Source organism: Amblyomma mixtum, chromosome 1 (assembly GCF_055824585.1).
Source record: "Amblyomma mixtum isolate Tamu chromosome 1, ASM5582458v1, whole genome shotgun sequence".
NCBI classification, from domain to species: Eukaryota; Metazoa; Arthropoda; class Arachnida; order Ixodida; family Ixodidae; genus Amblyomma; species Amblyomma mixtum.
The window spans coordinates 215,746,501-215,764,823 of NC_143012.1; the positions used below are offsets into that span (position 1 = coordinate 215,746,501).

Here is an 18,323-nt window from a genome sequence, read left to right on the forward strand (position 1 = left end):
GTTCGTGGTGGGGCTTGAGGCGGCTGATGTGAACGGTTTCACGGCCACGGCGGCGGTGGTCAGAGGAGGGTGTCAAAGGTTCCACAACATAGTTCACGGGGGAACTCTGACAGACAACACGGTAGGGGCCGTGATATTTGGTGAGGAATTTGGACGACAGGCCAGGAGGACCAGAAGGGACCCAGAGCCAAACAAGGGAGCCGGCGGGTAGGTGGGACCAGAATCACGCCGTTCTTTCTGACGATGTTGGTCGTCAGACGTGAGGGATCGGGCTAGTTGGCGGCATTCTTCGGCGTACTTGGCGATTTCAGAAGCAGGCGAGCAGTCAGATGCGTCAGGATGGTAGGGGAGAAGGGTGTCCATCAAGCAGGTAGGTTCGCGTCCATAAAGGAGGAAGAATGGCGAAAACCCTGTAGTAGACTGGACGGCGGTATTGTAGGCGTACGTCACAAATGGGAGTACGAGGTCCCAGTTAGAGTGGTCGGGAGTGACATACATAGTGAGCATGTCACCGAGCGTCCGATTAAACCTTTCGGTCAGCCCGTTCGTCTGAGGATGGTACGCCGTGCTTGTTCTGTGAACTACGAGACATTCTTGTAGAAGCGCCTGAACAACGTCGGATAAAAACGCGCGGCCGCGATCGCCGAGGAGCTCGCGGGGAGCACCGTGGCGAAGAACGAGGTTGCGAAGAATGAAGAAAGCGACTTCTCTGGCTGTAGCCGTCGAAAGAGCGGACGTCTCGGCATAGCGCGTAAGATGGTCGACAGCGACGACAATCCAGCGGTGACCAGAAGTAGAAGGCGGCAGAGGCCCATAAAGGTCGATGCCCACACGATCAAACGGACGGGCAGGACAAGGTAAAGGCTGCAATGGCCCGGAAAGGCGCTGCGGTGGTGACTTGCGGCGTTGGCAGTCAAGGCATGAGCGAATATACTTTCGTAGAAAGGTATACATGCCGCGCCAGTAGTACCGGTGCCGAAGGCGCGTGTATGTTTTTAAGAGACCAGCATGGGCGTTCTGGGGTTCGGCATGAAAAGATGCGCAGATTTCAGCACGTAAGTGGCGAGGTATGACAAGCAGCCATTTGCGACCATCTGGCATGTAATTCCGGCGATAAAGAAGACCGTCTTGCAAAGTGAAATGGCGGGCTTGACGTCGAAGCGAGCGGGAGGGCGCTGACGTAGTGCGGCCGGAGAGGAGGTGCACGAGAGAGGTTATCCAGGCGTCTTTGCGCTGCTCCAGATGCATGTTTGGAGGGCGTAACGAAGAAAGCACGGGGTCAATGCTAGAGATTGTCGCATCGTTGGCAAGTAGCGGTGAGCGGGAGAGGGCATCGGCGTCAGAGTGCTTGCGTCCGGAACGGTAGATGACTCGAATGTCGTACTCCTGAAGTCGCAGTGCCCAACGACCAAGTCGGCCGGATGGATCCTTCAAGGACGACAGCCAGCATAAAGCATGGTGGTCGGTGACTACGTCGAAGGGGCGGCCGTAGAGATATGGTCGAAATTTCGTTATTGCCCACAAAATGGCCAAACATTCTTTTTCGGACACGGAGTAATTGATCTCGGCTTTAGAAAGTGTGCGGCTGGCATAGGCGACGACATATTCATGAAACCCAGGCTTCCGTTGTGCCAGCACAGCACCAATGCCAATGCCACTAGCATCCGTGTGGATCTCGGTCGGAGCATCCGGGTCGTAATGGCGAAGTATGGGTGGTGAAGTAAGGAGCCGGCGCATTGTAGCGAAAGCATCATCACATTTGGAGCACCACGACGACAAGGAATTTTGGGCTTGAAGTCGCGTCAAAGGTGAAATGATGGTGGCGAAATTCTGGATGAAGCGGCGAAAATATGAGCATAGACCGATGAAACTCCGCAGTCCTTTGGGCGTGGACGGCTTCGGAAATTCGGCGACCGCACGAAGTTTTGCGGGATCCGGAAGAATGCCGTGTTTAGAGACGACGTGACCGAGGATGGTCAGTTGGCGAGCTCCGAAATGGCACTTTTTCAAATTTAATTGCAGCCCTGCGGTGGTGAGACAAGTGAGCACTTGGCGCAGGCGAGTCAGATGCGTCGAAAAGTCGGCCGACACCAACCAACGGCACCAACAGGAAGCGCGCGCTCGCCGAGAGCAGTCTGGCTGCCGCGCGGGCACTTCTTCTTCATCACAAAGGATTTAAATTAGGTAAGAAATGTGTCGTAAGCATCTTCTGGGTCATTTTTGCTTTGCCCAACACTCCAATCAACATTTGATAGGGCTGTCTTAAACTTAGGAGGGTAGATGTGTAGGCCAGTTGGTGAGACATGAAGGAGCTAGACACCGCAGCGGACACGGGCCAGGACACGGGCCAAGAAAAAGCCATCAGTGCCGTGAGTAAGAACTTTAAGCCTGTATCTCAAAAACCTTCCAAAGTTAAGAGCAGGGCAGTGGCTCTTTTAGATAATCTCAACCTACAGAAGCTATCAAAACAGGTGCTGGGATGTGATTTGAACGTTCTGAGCATCTTCTTCACGGCAAATACGCATAAAGATCTGTGCCCATTCAGGGCTATAGTTACAGAAAGAGGAAGCTGGCAGGCTCAAGTCAGCAAGTTCCTTAAAACACATTTGGGACAACTAAAGCCTGATGATCCTTTCAAGATAGCTGGGTCTGACACCTTGATTGCAGCATTGAATTCTGGTGTTCCAAGTGCCAACTGTGCGTTGTCCGTCGACGTGGAAGAGTTGTTTTACTCGATTCCGCACGATGAACTTTTCAGTGCAGTAAGAGAACTGATTGACGTTACCGGCGTGGTTGGATTCCAGAATACCTGTGGTGTGTCTCCTGATTCTTTTATGGAGCTGCTCGCTTTTTATCTTGATTCTACTTTTGTTTCCTTTGGCGAGAAATTGTATGTGCAGAAAAAAGGAATTTGTATAGGTTCCAGTGTCGCGCCAGTGCTGTGTGAAATATTTCTTGCGCGTCTAGGTCGAGTGCTCGAGCTCAAGCTAACCCAACCTTTCATAGCAAAAATCATCAGATATGTAGACGACTTTTTAATTATTTTGAAACTTTCTTCTCATGATTCTTTGACAGAAGTAGCTGGCGAGATCTTAAGTGTATTCTCAAACTGTTCACAATTTCTTAAATTCACTCTAGAACTTCCACAAAACGGATCTATTCAGTTCCTGGATTTAAAGTTATCTTTTAACAGAAGTGATCATGTGTGCTGGGCCTTCCAACCTAGGTCAAAGAAAGCATTGCTGCCTTTTGATTCCTCCCACTCCAAGGTGGTAAAGCGGGGTATTGCCTCCTCCTGTTTTAGATCCGCAGTTTTAAAATCATGCACTCATATGTTGAAGTCCAGTTTTTCCCTTCAAGTAGAGCGGCTGGAAAAGGCAGGGTACCCGAGGTTTCTGTTAACTGCGGTTGCTGAAACAGTGGCCAATAAGCTCAGTAAAAAGAAAAAAGTTGCTTCCCAAGAACCAGCCGGCCAGAAAAGAGTGGAAGTCATTCCCTATCTGCACAGGGTTTCACATAATCTCAAAAAGATTTCAGGCAAATATGGCATCGACATTGTATTTTCGGCACCCTGTAAGCTCTCTAGATTATGCAATCTAGTGGGAAAAGGGGACTCGATTCGAGGAACTTGCGGCAAGAAACATTTGGAAGAAAATAAGCGTGTCACATGTGCAACAGGGGTAATCTACAAGATCCCCCTCAGTTGTGGGCGTTTTTATATTGGACAAACCGGTAGGTGCTTAAATGATCGCTTGAGAGAACATGCGCGTCCCTTGGGGGAGGCGGGGGGTTCGAATCTGCCTGTTCATTGCCGCAAGTGTCGGGGTTGTTGCCCTCAGTTCAGCCAGACCCAGATTCTTGGAAGAAGGAAGGGGCAGCTTGAGAGAGAGATTGTAGAGGCCATTGCCATCTTGCGCTCGCAACCGGATGAATGCGTTAGTTCGCCTTCGGTTTCCATCCTCCAAAAAGAACTGGGTTTCCTTGACAGGTAACAGGTTGGGTGGCTTCCTTTTGACGTTCTTTTTCTTCCTTTGTCTTGTGGTTTTCATGCTTCCACATGCGGTCGACGGTTTTTAACACTTCTGGTATATGTAGATTGTGACTCGCATGATGAGCATTGCATAGCGTTTTAAAGTCTGATTTCTGTACATTGTGACTCGCATATCTTTCCTGTGCATTGTTGTCAGTTAGGTGTTGTTATCTGTTGCTTTTCATTCAACCTTTTTTACCCGATTGCAAGATCACACGTGCCTCTGTCTTTATAAAGCCATGAAGTTTCAAATAAAATTTTAGTTGCAAGTACCGCCCTGTGTCGTCTTCTTTCTCTGTCCCGTGTCCGCTGCGGTGTCTAGCTCCTTCTTGCTGTCTTAAAGTGATTCAGTGTGTCATTGTTAATACGTCGGTGTGTGATACTTGTAAATATAGAGTGTTCAAGAGCAGGGGCACAGTCAACAACCATGTATATTGGAAGGTGACCATTTATGTGGCCATTTATTACTCCAGAATTCAGACGATTAGCTGGGGAGTTAGTAAAAAAGACGTCGATTGCTGTAGCCGCTTGTAATCATGTGGGGACATCTATAACGTTAATAAAGCCATTACATTGCAGTATCGACTCAACCTCTAATTTATTAGCTGAGTGTGATAGAAAATCTATTTTTATGTCACCTCCTAGAACAAGATTAAGATTGTTCTCAGTGACCCATTGGAGGTATTCACCAAGGAAGCAGGCAGAATTCGAAGAGTTGCTTTTTGGAGGGCGGTAGAATACAGAAAAGACATTTTTACCACTTTGTAACGAGAGTATTTCATAGTCATCATGAGTTAGTGTGATATTGGCAAGAAAGCTGCATTTAAATTTCTCTTCTATCGCCATCAACACGCCCCCACCTCGTCTATCAATAAAAGTTTTGTACATATGTGTTGTAGTTTGGTAACTGTAAGGCTTATTCGATGTTGTGGTACCAAGTTTCAGTAACCAAATTATGTTGAAACGTAAGTTAAGCGCAGAGAGGAAAGTTTCGAACTCTTCACCTTTGTTGCGCAGGGACTGTACACTGATGTGAAAAAAAGATATGCAGTTTTTTTTTTTTCTGAGCAGACGCAGTGCTTAAAGCAGATGGCAGCAAGAACTGAGACATTGTTTGGTTAAAAAATGGGGAAGGCAGGTACATTAGGGGTGCAGAAAGTTGATTTCTTAGCGAGGGCCTAGCCCCTAAAGCATTGCATCAAGGGAACTTTCCTTTTGAAATGATAATCGCTGACAAGCCATCAGATTTCCTCAGCAGTATCTTTCCATTTGTGTGAAAAACATATTTGAAGTCGTGTTGTTTTGAGCATTCCTTTGTTTTTTTTTGTTTTTTTTTTCAGCAGTTCGAGTTTCATTTTGGTCAGGTTCTCAAGCACATGGACTTCGCTATCTTCATTTGCTATCTTTTTCCTGTTTGCCCACTACAGGTCCCGGGTTTTTTGCCTTGTGAACTGGCAAATAATAGCAGGAATCTTATCCGCTTTCGAGGGCAGCCGATGTATAGCGTCCACGTCATCATAGGACAGTTGTGGGAGCTGAATCTTAGCAGCGACGGCATTAATTTTTTCCAGTTAGCAATAAAACTCCAATAAGGAAGGGCCTCAGGCAGGGAGACACGATTGCGCCAATGGTATTCACCGCCTGTTTACAGGAGGTGTACCGAAGCCTGTGTTGGGAACAGTTGGGGATAAGAGCTAATGGAGAATACCTAAGTAATCTGCGATTCGCTGATGACATTGCCTTGCTAAGTCACTTAGTAGACGAACTGCAAGGCATGATCAATGAGTTAGAAAGGCAGAACAGAACGGTGGGTCTAAAAATCAACATGCAGGAAACCAAAGTAATGTTCAACAGCAGTTCGTAATTAGTAACGAGGTACTGGAAGTGGTAAGGGAATACGTCTACTTAGGGCATGTATTGACCGCTGATCCGGATCATGAGAGGGAAATAACTAGAAGACTAGGAATGGGGTGGAGCGCATATGGTAGGTTCTTACAGATCATGAATGGCAGTTTACCAATACCCCTCAAGAGAAAAGTATACAACAGCTGCACCTTACAGGTACTCACCTATGGGGCAGAAACGTGCAGGCTAACAAAGAGGGTTCAGCTTAAGTTAAGGACAACGCAGCGAGCTATGAAAAGAAAAATGATAGGTGTAACATTAAGAGACAGGAAGCGGGCAGAGTGGGTGAGGGAACAAACGCGGGTTAATGACATCTTAGTCGAAATCAAGAGGAAGAAATGGGCTTGGGCAGGGCGTGTAATGCGAAGGCAAGATAACCGCTGGCCCTTAAAGTTTATGGAGTGGATTCCAAGAGAAGGCAAGCGTAGCAGCGGGCGGCAGAAAGTTATGTCTATGGGCGGTTGAGATTAAGAAGTTAGCGGCGATACGGTAGCCGCAGGTAGCGAGTGGCGGGGTTAATTGGGCGACATGGGGGACGCCTTTGCCGTACAGTGGATGTAGTGCGACAGATAATGATAATGATGATTTAGTTATGAAAAAGTAAGTAGAAACACTTTTGATCAACAATCACATGGCTTTATAGCAGGTGCAGTAAACTCCATCAGAATTGAACGCCGTACATGTTACTATAGCGGGTGTTTTACGTAAGACGTTCTTGGTTTTTTAAGAAAAATGCTTTTTGAGTTAGAGCAATGTGTTTTTCGGCATAGCATTGCCAGCGGTGTACCACATCAGAACCCAACTAAGACAAGCTAACTGGTAGAGATGCTAACATGCATGTATGTGTAAACATGCTAACTAATATTGAGTGGTTAACTTTTAGATTATTACTGTAAGTCTCCTTATTTGTTGATAGGCGGTGTAGTCCATCGTAATTTCCATACCGTTTTTTTTTAATTTCGAAAACGTAGTTACCCTCGGCGCTGCGGCCAAACAAATGTCGGCTATTTCGACGGGTTACGAGCACTGGAGGGGTTGCTTTGCCTGCAAGCTTCTTGGAAGAGCATGTATTTTGGCAGCGCGCAATTTTTAGCACGCTGCTACATAAAATGCGAAAATTTTAGAATCTTCACCCCTCTGGATAATAATTTCCGCGTGAAGACTTGGCTGTGACATATTTGAGCACTGTTAGTTAATTTAAAGGGCAACTGCAGCACTTTTTTGAGAATTTCGCGATAGTCAAGGATTCAAATCTATATAGGCTGTAGGTAAAGCATGCCAAGTGTTTTTGCACTAGCATTTAAAAAATCGACGATTGAATTTTGCGCTTCTTCTCAATGCACGGGAGAAGTGCGTGGAAGTTCGGTGTGACGTCCCGGAAGATACGATTTCAAATTACCTCTGTCGTCCGCCACACCCTACCCTGACTCGTTAGACGCTGCCAAACAACTCTCGGCAGGGTTTACCTTCGGTGGCGTTGGTTTTTTCCTTCAAAGCAGGCGTTTGTGCGTTGGAAATGTGCAGATACCTTCGATGACGTCATCATGTGGCTCCCCACTTAGCGTTTTGCGCTGCGGAGAAGCTTGAAGGCCGTCGCGAATTTAATCGGCGATTACTTCACTATTTCAAGTGCTAGCCCAAAAAGACTTCGCACGCTTTACCTTCAAGTTTTACACATTCGACCCTCTTAAGCTCGTTGATTTCTAAAACCTATGCAGTTTCCCTTTAAGCGCAAGCAAATTGTGACGCGAATGCTCGAGCACGTGGCTTGAACAGACGCCAGCGCCACGAAGTATTGGCCGCTGGGTTCGAGACTATGCCACTAGGTGTGTTTGCGAAGGCTCACTAGGGGGTGCCCCTGTCCGCATTGACTGCTCTCTCGTCTGCGGTCGTTAACGGCGAAGAGTGTGCGCTCGTGACGGGGCCATTTCACCGCCTTTGCCCGTGGTTATGCGCTTGCAGCTTTCTTATAACAGCAGGTCGATATGAGCGAGCGAAGCTTCTGCAGCTTGCACGGCTTTCAATTTTCACGAAACTGCCCCGTCATGAGCGGGCACGCTCCGCGGCGAACGATGAGAAACGGGAGGGCATTGAAAACGAGCGGGGCGCTCGCTATTATCAGCAGCTGGAAATACACCGGGCCACGTGGTTTTGGACCCAGCGCACAACGTTTCATGGCTATAGAGTAGCTCTGGTGTCAATCCCAGCCACAAGCTCGAGTGATCTGTTCAAGTTTGCGGACGGCAGTAGGTCACCATGGCAGGAAACAAGGCAAGCAAGGTAGGTCGCCATCCGGAGTACCCTTTATAACTCCCCTCTTTTGGTCGGAGTGTTAATCGTCAAGGTATCACATCGGCGGCATGTTTTTCTGTTCATTACACCTCTTCCATTTGGAATTTCTTTGTTAATGTCGCATGAAAAAGTCTCGCTATAATTTTTTATCTGTTCTTTCTCCCAAGTGCAAAGTTTAGGGTGGCCACAAGGTCCTTATCTTTCAGTGTGTGCCGAAGCTTCTTCCTAGTGGGTGCCACGGATACTCTCAATCTCGGTGCTCAGCGTAATAACGGTTCTAACTTCTTTAAATGTTATTCCTTGGGCACTCCGGCTGTTGCCTTGCTTTATAAGCGCATGTAATCATTGCTACACACTGTGCTCTCTCGCCAAATTCATGCCATATAACACGGCAGGTAGTTCCTAAATCGACCAACGGGACATTGAGGCAAAATCCGCCGCGGTGGCTCAGTGGTTAGGGCGCTCGCCTACTGAGCCGGAGTATCCGAGGCCGCGTTTCGATGGAGGCAAAACACAAAAAGGCACTCGTGTGCTGTGCGATGTCAGTGCACGTTAAAGATCCCCAGGTGGTCGAAATTATACCGGAGCCCTCCACTACGGCACCTCTTTCTTCATTTCTTCGCTCACATTCCCCTTTATTCCTTCCTTACAGCGCGGCTCAAGTGTCCATCGAGATATGCGAGACAGTTACTACGCCATTTCCTTCCCTCAAAAACCAATTTCAATATCACATTGAGACAAATAATTCAATTCCAACTAACCATTTCAGGCACGCAAACTTGCTTAGGAACTGAAGAAGGATCGACATCTGAGCTAGTTGGTAATGCATCACGAAAAAGTTTAGCGCACTCACGACGAACGGCAAGGTAGACAAGACAACACAGGCGCTTGTGTTTTCTTGTCTACCCTGTCGCTCGTCATGAGTGCGCTAAACTTTTTCGTGATGCTTAGGAAGTGTAGGGCGGTCAGCAGTTTGGCTGTCCGTTAAATACTGTGGAACATCCCTATAACGAAATGGTTTATAACGAAAAAATGTGTATATAAAAGTAAAAGCTACTCTTCTTGGAAGCTCGTAAAGAAGATCCTGTATATGTAACTTACATGGAACATGCTCATGAGCATATGAGAACCACCTATACACCAGCGAATAAACTCCCGCTACTTATTAGTTCATGAGCTGGACTACAGTTATGATCCACAACATACGAGAATGGGCATCAAGGCAGGACTTGCAAAAGCAAGCTGAAGCCTCTTGGAGGCAACATGTATGAGCATTATGAACGCCGTCACCCGAATGGACCGCGTGGCGGCATTGAAACCTCTTTCCGACGCCGACTATAATGGCCAGGACTAGACACTCGTAACACGAATACGCCTACATTGGAGCTAAAAGGGGGTAAGGTGTCCTCTAGCACACTCCCTAGTCTAAAGGAGAGTTCACTAGAGGACAGGTTACTACTCCCTTTTTACTCCTTTCTGTTTTACTCCTTTCTGTCTAAAGCTATTCGAAAACTTGAAAGTGTGTTCGACTCCTTTCGGTTAATTTTGAGCGTGCACTGTTTGATTCGTTAAGCGAATAGAATACGACCATATATTCGATACGCTAGTCGAAAATTTCGAATATTCGCGTACCCTAATCTTTGAGCTGCACTCTGTCGATCGGCACTGGCACTGCGGAGGTCCGGCCGGACTTGAAAAATGGCAGATGGTGCTGTGTCGCTGGCATGTATTTCTGGCGAGAACACAGACGATGCGTTCAACGGCGCCAGTGTTCGAAGACCATAAAAGCTGACCGTGCATCACTCTCATTAACTCACACTTAGCACGTAGGCATTTTCGGAACGAGAACTTCAGGTCTCACACGTGTTAGCTAAGGACTAGATTAAAATAGAATATATGCGCTCAAAAGACGGACGGCGAAATACAGTTAAAGTATGGAATTTTGGCAAACACGATGCACACTGCCCCGGTTACACACAGCTTGACCGCATTGGTATGCACATCACACCGCTAGCCCACTATTGAGAACGGCGGCAGCAAGACTCCTCTGGATTGGATTGGAAAACATTTATTCCGCCAAAAATGCAGACGCAGACGGTCCGCGCTAGATGGCCACCAAACCATGGCTGGCGGCGACCTGAGCGGCCCACTCGGTGGCCAAGGCTTAACAACCAACCTACCGTAATGGACCACCCGGACAGGACCCGATTGTCACATGGCTCCGATCGCCGTGCTTTGCCGCGTCAGAGTGCGGCCGTCTTCGACCCAAAAGAACGACAGGGGTTGAAGTTCCACCACAACAGGGTCCAACTTCCGATGTCTCCTCTCGTACCGAACCCCACGTCCAAAAACACACACTCACTGGCATTCTCAAACGCACGTTCTTCCAGCTCACTGCCCTTTGCACTCACATCCCCTCGTCCGCCGAACTGCGGAGTGTCGCATTTGCTTTGGCTTCTCCGGTGGTTTCGGGTGTCCGATCATGCCGCCGACGCCTCCATTCGTCCGGTTTCCCATGCAGGCGTCGGTCTATACTAGTTTACACTCTAAAATAGAAGTACACAAAGAACAGCACCGCGCGCTCACACGCGCCGCTTGTGTGCTGCAGGGTCGTCCAGAGGATGCGGGACGGTAGGTTCCTTCTCCTGGGGAAACCCGGCCCGTGAGCCGCCGTCCGGCCGGCATGAGCGACGTCCTAGAGGAGGCCGGGCAGGTGACGTACGCCGCTCCGGACGTGGCCCAGCAGTCGTTCCGGCGCCTGCGCCAGTTCTTCGACGACGGCCAGCTGTGCGACGTGCAGCTGCGTGTGGGCAATCGCTCGTGGCGATGCCACCGCCTGGTGCTGGCCTGCTGCTCGCCCTACTTCCACGCCATGTTCACCACGCCTCTCGCCGAGAGCCAGCAGCAGGTATGCCGCGCGTCTCAAACACCAGGACGCACTGACACTAATTAAGCTCAGATAACTCGTGAGCTACTGTCGGGATTTGTGCTCACTTGTTGGACGCTCTTTTTTTCATCCCTTAGTCTGCAAGAAGGTACGCTATACCACGAAAAAAAGACAAGTGCCGCATACCGTGCTTTGCAGAAAGAGCACGAACTCTCAAGAGTAAGGGAACAGCTCTTAGGGCGGGCAGGGACCACTGATCTGTACCATGAAAGAGGAGTAACTAGGAGAATAAGAATTGTGCGGAATGCAGTTGGCAGGCACTCTCAATTGATGAATAGCAGTTTAGAAATACAACTCAACAGGAAAGTATATAACTGCTGCATCTTACCGGCACTATCCAATGGGGAAGAAACGTGGCGGCGAACCGAAAGGGTTATACCTAAATTGAGGACAGCGCAGAAAGCTATGGAAAGCAAGATAAGTGTAACGTTAATACGCAAAAAGAGAGCAGAATGAATGTGGAACAAACTCGAGTTATTGATATCCTAGTAGAGGCAGTAATAAAGAAATTTAATTTGAAATCAAGAAGGAATTGGCATGGGCAGAGCACAGTACGTAATGCGAAGGCAATATAAACGGCGGCCCCTGAATGTAACGCAGTGAATTCCAAGAGAGCGTCACTGTAGCAGAGGGCGTCAGTGGTCAGGTGGGCGGATGGGATTAGGAAGTTTGCCTTTGTTCTGGAGTGGACGTAGTTAAGCTGATGACGATTACAGTTATGAATACAATCCCTTATGTAACACCCCCTGAAAAGGGGGCTTTTAAGGAATAAAACTGAACTGAACTAATGATGACAAGGAGTGAAAAAAAAAGGTGTATATGTTTGTCAAGTTATCTGTCAATTAAGTATATAGTGGAAAAAATATTTCATCTTGAAATAAATGCAATTCTAGCTTCGCCACGCACCCCTTCAAGATAACCAGAACTTTTTCAAGCCACATTGCTAGCCATTGTTAGAATAATGCTAGGAACCTGTTTAGAGGCCTAGAAATAGTGTTTCTTCGAGGCTTAAATGTGACCATACAAGAACGACAAATGGTAACTTCGAAGACGGATCAAGAGCTCTGTATAAAGCTGGAAGCAGTCGCTCATCATCTGTATTTTCTCCATCACTCTCGAGTTGAACTTAAGATGTCTTCTTAAAACATATTGGTATTTCGTGAAGTACGCTACTCATCTCCATGTGATTTGGGATGAGATCAACGAAAAATAGCTAGGTGTCGTCCCTTTTTGCAGGAGGTGACTATTGGCGACATCGATGAAGTGGCCATGGACAAGCTTATCCAGTTTGCATACACGGGAGTCGTTCAACTCACGGTTGAGGGCGTGCAGGTAAAATCTCTAACGTCAGGGCAATGCACTGAAACGATCAAACTAAAGTGGTACACATGCCGGCGATCTTAAAAGTGGAATTCAAATTTCAAAACAAAAGAGTAGGCATGTAGCATTTGTGTTAAGACTCTACACTTCTAGCCCTTTTACTGCAGGCTACCGCCAGAGGAGTATGATTCTCTTCAGTACGGTGACAAGGGGTAGCATGTCCCATCGATTTATCTTTATTGATTCTGTCGCAATAGCAATCCTTTTTTCGGGTTCGTGGCATTTTTTTACTGCGTAAGTAATATCAGTGTCACTAGATGAAAATGCTGGCGCGTGTCCCTGCGTGGCCGCCGGATGAAGCCTTCGGCGCCTGCAGCGAACCAAGCGCGAGCGAGCTAAGTACCAGAACCGCCGCTTCGACGAGAAGCGAGAGGGGAAAATTTGCATCAGGGAAGGCAGAGCGGCGGGTGCAGTGACGCCCTCACGCGAGCAGCGAGTGCGAAGAGAGTGAAAGCGACCGTGTCAGCGCGCGTCATCGGCTGATCCAGCGTAATGCGGCAAGGATGACAAATTATGCATAACACGACAAATGTAAATGCATAAAAAAATTAGCGACCCACAAAGTCAGCCAACGTAATGTGAAGTGTAAATGCAGCAGATGTAAAGCATAAAATAAGTAGCGAGCCATAAAAGCCTGCCCAAGTAATGCTAAATTAATTGGCACAACTTTCAGGCAACGGGATCGATGCGGCAAAAGGCAAACGTATCAGATAGAAAAGCGCTATCTAAAAACGCAGTCTGCTAACGCAGTTCATGACGTCAGACAATCTGAGCGGCTCTCAGATTGAGCGGCTCTCATTTTCTATTTCTGGAAGTAGATGGTCCCATCGCTTTCCACAAAAAAAAAACTGATTTATTCCGGTTTCTTTCGATTTCTTCTTTTCAGCAAGACTTGCAGTAGCGTTAGGGCTCGTCTGACAGTAGAGTTACCACTGGCCGCAAAATTTTATGAAGCCCACCAGCTATTGCGATGCAATTTTTCTTGTGTATTATGCTGACCGATAACAGGTAGTTTGGAAATCAGGCTTACTCTGCGTTGGTCGGGCAGACTAGTACAGGTTACCTACTTACTTTTAAGGCGAGGCCTTAGGCTCCAGAATTCATTTCGTAGCTGTCATGGTCCGCGAGCTTTCGAGACGGCTACGCAGGCGCAAGCAACACGATAGGAAACATTCAGCTTATTCTCAATCACAAAAATATTTTTTTATTTTTCCCTGGAAACACGATGAAGTACTGTGGTTCATTCACCGTGTGTCTAACTCACATCTGAAGAGTAATCGTCGGTTAAGGAAAAATTACTCATTCCCTGAACACCATGGGTACACTCACACCTTAGGCATGATGATTGTGCCAAAATTTGTGACGATTGTGGGCTATCTAAAGCCCAACTCAAACGAACAATTCCATGAGCCAGGGATGGAACCCATGAGGTGCTACCGTCAGCATGAGAACTCACGGGTTTTCAGCCGGGTATCAAGAAGACCACTGTTTGTGCGATTTCCTTTAAGATCACGTCTTGCAGACAGGCCAGATCACCACTATTTTGGAAGGACATTTTGGTAGCGGTTCGGGCTTGTTGGCCAAACTTAATAAAGGGCACACAGAGCGGAAAGAACATAACACAAGAGAAGGCACACAGAACGTCCCGTGTTCCTGCTCCTGCGGACTGAATGTTGCACCAGAGCTATGTGTCCTTACTATTATCAGGAGGACCCAGAGAAGAGCGCCTTCAAGAGTAGCGCCTGTGCGCATGCGCGCAGGCTCTGCTGCACGCTTCGTCGGTGCTGCAAATGGAGCCCCTGACGCGGGCCTGCTCGGGCTTTGTGCGCGCACACCTGGAGCCGGCCAACGCACTGGGTGTGTGGCAGTTCGCCGAGTCTCACGGCCTGCGGGGACTGGCCCGAAGCGCCGAGCTGTTTGCACGCGGGAACTTCCCCAAGGTGGTGTCCTCCGGCCGCGAGTTCCTCGCCCTGGGTACGCAGCACCTGGCCAGGCTGCTGGCCGCCGCCGACCTCAGCGTGGAGTCCGAAGCCCAGGCACGTATACAGGGGGCGCGCATAGCACCCAGACTCCATTCCAAAGCGGCAGTGCATAGAGAACTTCTGTGCCATTTGTGGCTATTTCATCCAGAAAGGCCTGCGAACAGGAGCTCTAAAGGGATGAGAAGAGGGAGGGGGAGGTTTACTCGCAGGAGCGCAAAAAAAAAAAATAACACAAAGTCTCCAACGATTTTCTGCGTATGATCATAAAGGAACAGCTACTCTATAAGCCGGAAACTCAAACCCCGATCACGTCATTATAGGAGCCTCGTTTAGGAACCAAAACATACCACTCGAGACCAGCCGTGCACGGGACTACGAAAACGCTGTTGTTAAAGCAGTTAAAGCACGCGCTACTCCGGGGACAGTGCAGCACGAAGGCACCTGGGAGCAGACGTGAAGTTCGTTTAGGTTCGCTTTCGCGTTCTCTCTTCAATTCGTCGCCGTGTTATCCGGATCTTCGGATCGACGCTGTGTGCTCCCTTCATTCCGACGCCAAGGTCAACCACGGCACGTCGCGAACGGGAGCGAAAAACACTACAAGCTTAAAAGTGACGTTTACACCATGCTGCATAATTCGAAAAACTTGGCAGTAGCAGTACCGCAAGTCCGCGCTGGTGAAACTTTACACCAAATTCCTAACAGACCCTGCTTCCGCGCTCTACCGAAGCCACTGGGGTTACCGAAGCAACTGGGGTTCCTACATAACCAGGGGTTATGTAGGAAAGGCGCGGCAGCAGTGTTACGTAGCTAGACGATACCGTGAAGAAAGGGATTAGGGAAGGGAAGAAAGGAGCAGAGATTTGAAATGTATAGACGACTTTTACGCTAGCTATCGCTGGATTTCTCGATTTGCGCGTTTCATCCCCACAGTTAGTCACATAGTTCATGCAAATGGCGGCAGGTGTACGAGGCTCTCTTGAGCTGGGTGCGCCACGACATCGGGGCGCGATCCGGGGACCTGCCGGGCCTGCTGTCTCGGGTGCGGCTGCCGCTGCTGCCACCGGGCTACGTGCGGCGGCGCGCCGAGGACGAGGAGCTGCTGTGCGGCTGCCACCGGTGCCGGGACCTGCTGGACGAGGCCCGGGACCAGCAGCTGTGGAAGGCCGGACTGCTGGTGGGACTGCCGCCGGCGCCCGGAGAGCGGTCCAGGCCGCGGCACAGCTACGCCGGTGCGCGCATGCTCGCTTCCTCTCAGTATACACAGGCACACGAATGCAGGCACGAACTCTTGCAACAGTCGCGGCCACGTACAGAAAAATGGACACGTTGGAGACGGTCTTGCTTTCCCTGGTATAGACGGAGCCCACTTGTATCAAGTTGGTAAGGTTTCGATGCCGCGCTTGCACGCAGTGTGCTTAAATGAACTCACAAATATTTCAAAAGTCATCATCATTATCATCAGCCTGACTACACCCACTGCAGGGCAAAGGCCTCTCCCATGTCTCTCCAATTAACCCTGTCCTTTGTCAGTTGCCGCCACTGTATCCCCGCAAACTTCTTAATCTCATCCGCCCACCTAACTTTCTGCCGTCCCCTGCTACGTTTGCTTTCTCTTGGAAAGCACTCCGTTACCCTTAAGGACCAGCGGTTATCTTGCCTTCGCATTACATGCCCTGCCCAAGCCCATTTCTTCCTCTTGATTTCAACTAAGATGTCATTAACCCGCGTTTGTTCCCTCACCCACTCCGCCCGCTTTCGATCTCTTAACGTTACACCTATCATTTTCCTTTCCATAGCTCGCTGCGTTGTTCTTAACTTAAGCTGAACCCTCTTTGTTAGCCTCCACGTTTCTGCCCCATAGGTGAGTACCGGTAGGATACAGCTGTTGTATACTTTTCTCTTCAGGGATATTGGTAAGCTACCATTCATGAACTGAGAGAACCTGCCATATGCGCTCCACCCCATTCTTATTCTTCTAGTTATTTCCCTCTCATGATCCGGATCTGCGGTCACTACCTGCCCTAAGTAGACATATTCTCTTACTACTTCCAGCACCTCGCTTCCAATGGCGAACTGCTGTTCCCTTGCTAGGCTGTTGAACATTACTTTGGTTTTCTGCGTGTTTCAAAAGTGTACAGTGCTAAACTTGTTGGTGTCTCATCACTGTGCAACAGCAGGCAGAGAGAGACCACCCTCTCAGGGTATATGCATGCTGTCTCACAATTCAGGTATTCTGTTCTGGCGCTGGTGATCTTCCATTTTTCAACTTTCAGCATAATAACTTATTCAACATACTCATATTCAACATTTGTTCAATTTTCGACATATGTGGTGAGGTAATGAGCAGCCTGCATCTGCTCTGCTCGTAATGCTCGATCACACATATGCAGTAACAAAAAAAAAAAATGACCAGTTGCTCAAGTGGATTCGTTAAATCGAAGGATCACTACACGCAGCGGTGTGCTACCGAAGAATCACTATTTGCTTCCTGTATCGGGTTTCGTAATATCGGACGGCATTTTTAAGGTGTCATTGCGTGGTAAGCCATGTTGTCGCTGCTGCACGGATGACTGCGCGCAGGCTCTGCGTAACGTCGCGCACCTCTAGCTATTTTGCGTGTAACATAGTCAGACACTAACGCAGTTAGCCCCGCCGAAGCTCAGGACTCTCAATTGTGCTACAATTAAGGGTCTCCCTATACGCGACTTAAAAACGAACTCCTTGGGCTTTATAATTTTGACAAACTCTGTAGATGCTTTGAGCAGCCGAACGCAGGTTTTATGGATGTTGTATGTGCCGTGACAGTCATTTATTACTCGAGTTCTGAACCGATCAGTGTGCTGAATTTTGAAACAAGGCTCCTTCGGGAAGTTCCGCCGCTGGAATGACCAAAGAGCTCTACAAAGCAAGCATTCGTGTAAGAGCACATCCCATACGTGTCACACAGGGACCATTTTCTGCGTTGGGGGACGAGACGCCAATGGAGAGCCGTCATCTTCCACAGAGTTCTACAGCATCGCCGACAACAAGTGGCTGAAGGCAGCTGACATGACGACCAGGAGGAGGCACGTCGGAGTCGTGTCGGTCGACGGTAAGCTAGCGCTTCGCGTTCGCTCAATCCGTAGGGGTGGCTTTCTTGAGCGTAAAGTAAAGTATGTCCGCACCGCAGAGTAGCGAAACTATTTATATTTTTCCAGGAAAGCTCTTTGCCGTGGGCGGAAGTGACGACAAGCATCACCTCGCCAGCGCCGAAGTCTTTGATCCTTCGACAAACTGCTGGAAGCTGATATGTCCTATGAACGTACCCAGGTTAGTCAACGCTGCATTTCAACTGCGTAGTCCTGCAGTGCACGTTGAACGGCGTTGTCGCATGCCTTTCAGCACCTGTTTGCTAACTGCGCCACTCCTTTTAACGGTTTTGGGATGAAGGCGGAGTGAACGCAAGAGACAGCGTTTCAAATTCACTATGCCTTCTTGATGTCAAGAGCGAAACCATCGGAACACCTTAGCTACACCCGTAGTCGCGCACACAGCACATGATCAAGCGTTCCTATTGATAAGATATTTTAGCTTTGTCAAGACTTTGCAATTCGACCGTCCTTATTCACCCTTCGAGACGGATTAGCAACTGTGTCGGCACTGTCCTTCTTCACGTATGGTAACATGATTTAAAGATAACAACCCTTACAAAAAAAGTTTTGGACAGTCTCTAGATTGTCTATAGATTATGTCTATAAAGTCTATAGACTGTCTATAGACAAATCATAGAGAATAGTCTAGAGGCAAT

General features: G+C 48.5%; 1 protein-coding gene across 4 annotated transcripts in view; it reads left to right on the forward strand.

Annotated features, from left to right (window-relative positions):
* The window catches only part of LOC149370801 (kelch-like protein 8), a 56,440-nt gene that overhangs the window by 17,314 nt on the left and 20,803 nt on the right, over nt 1-18,323 (forward strand). For 2 of the 4 annotated variants that reach the window (XM_089563213.1, XM_089563226.1), the window contains exons 2-7: nt 10,836-11,135; nt 12,411-12,506; nt 14,315-14,590; nt 15,498-15,765; nt 17,484-17,627; nt 17,734-17,845. In XM_089563213.1, the coding sequence (XP_089419339.1) occupies nt 10,911-11,135; nt 12,411-12,506; nt 14,315-14,590; nt 15,498-15,765; nt 17,484-17,627; nt 17,734-17,845 (1,121 nt within the window). In that variant the 5' untranslated portion in view covers nt 10,836-10,910. Of the gene's footprint in view, nt 1-2,080; nt 2,185-10,835; nt 11,136-12,410; nt 12,507-14,261; nt 14,591-15,497; nt 15,766-17,483; nt 17,628-17,733; nt 17,846-18,323 lie in introns of those variants that run through there. The other 2 variants (XM_089563219.1, XM_089563234.1) reach the window with 2 other exon arrangements.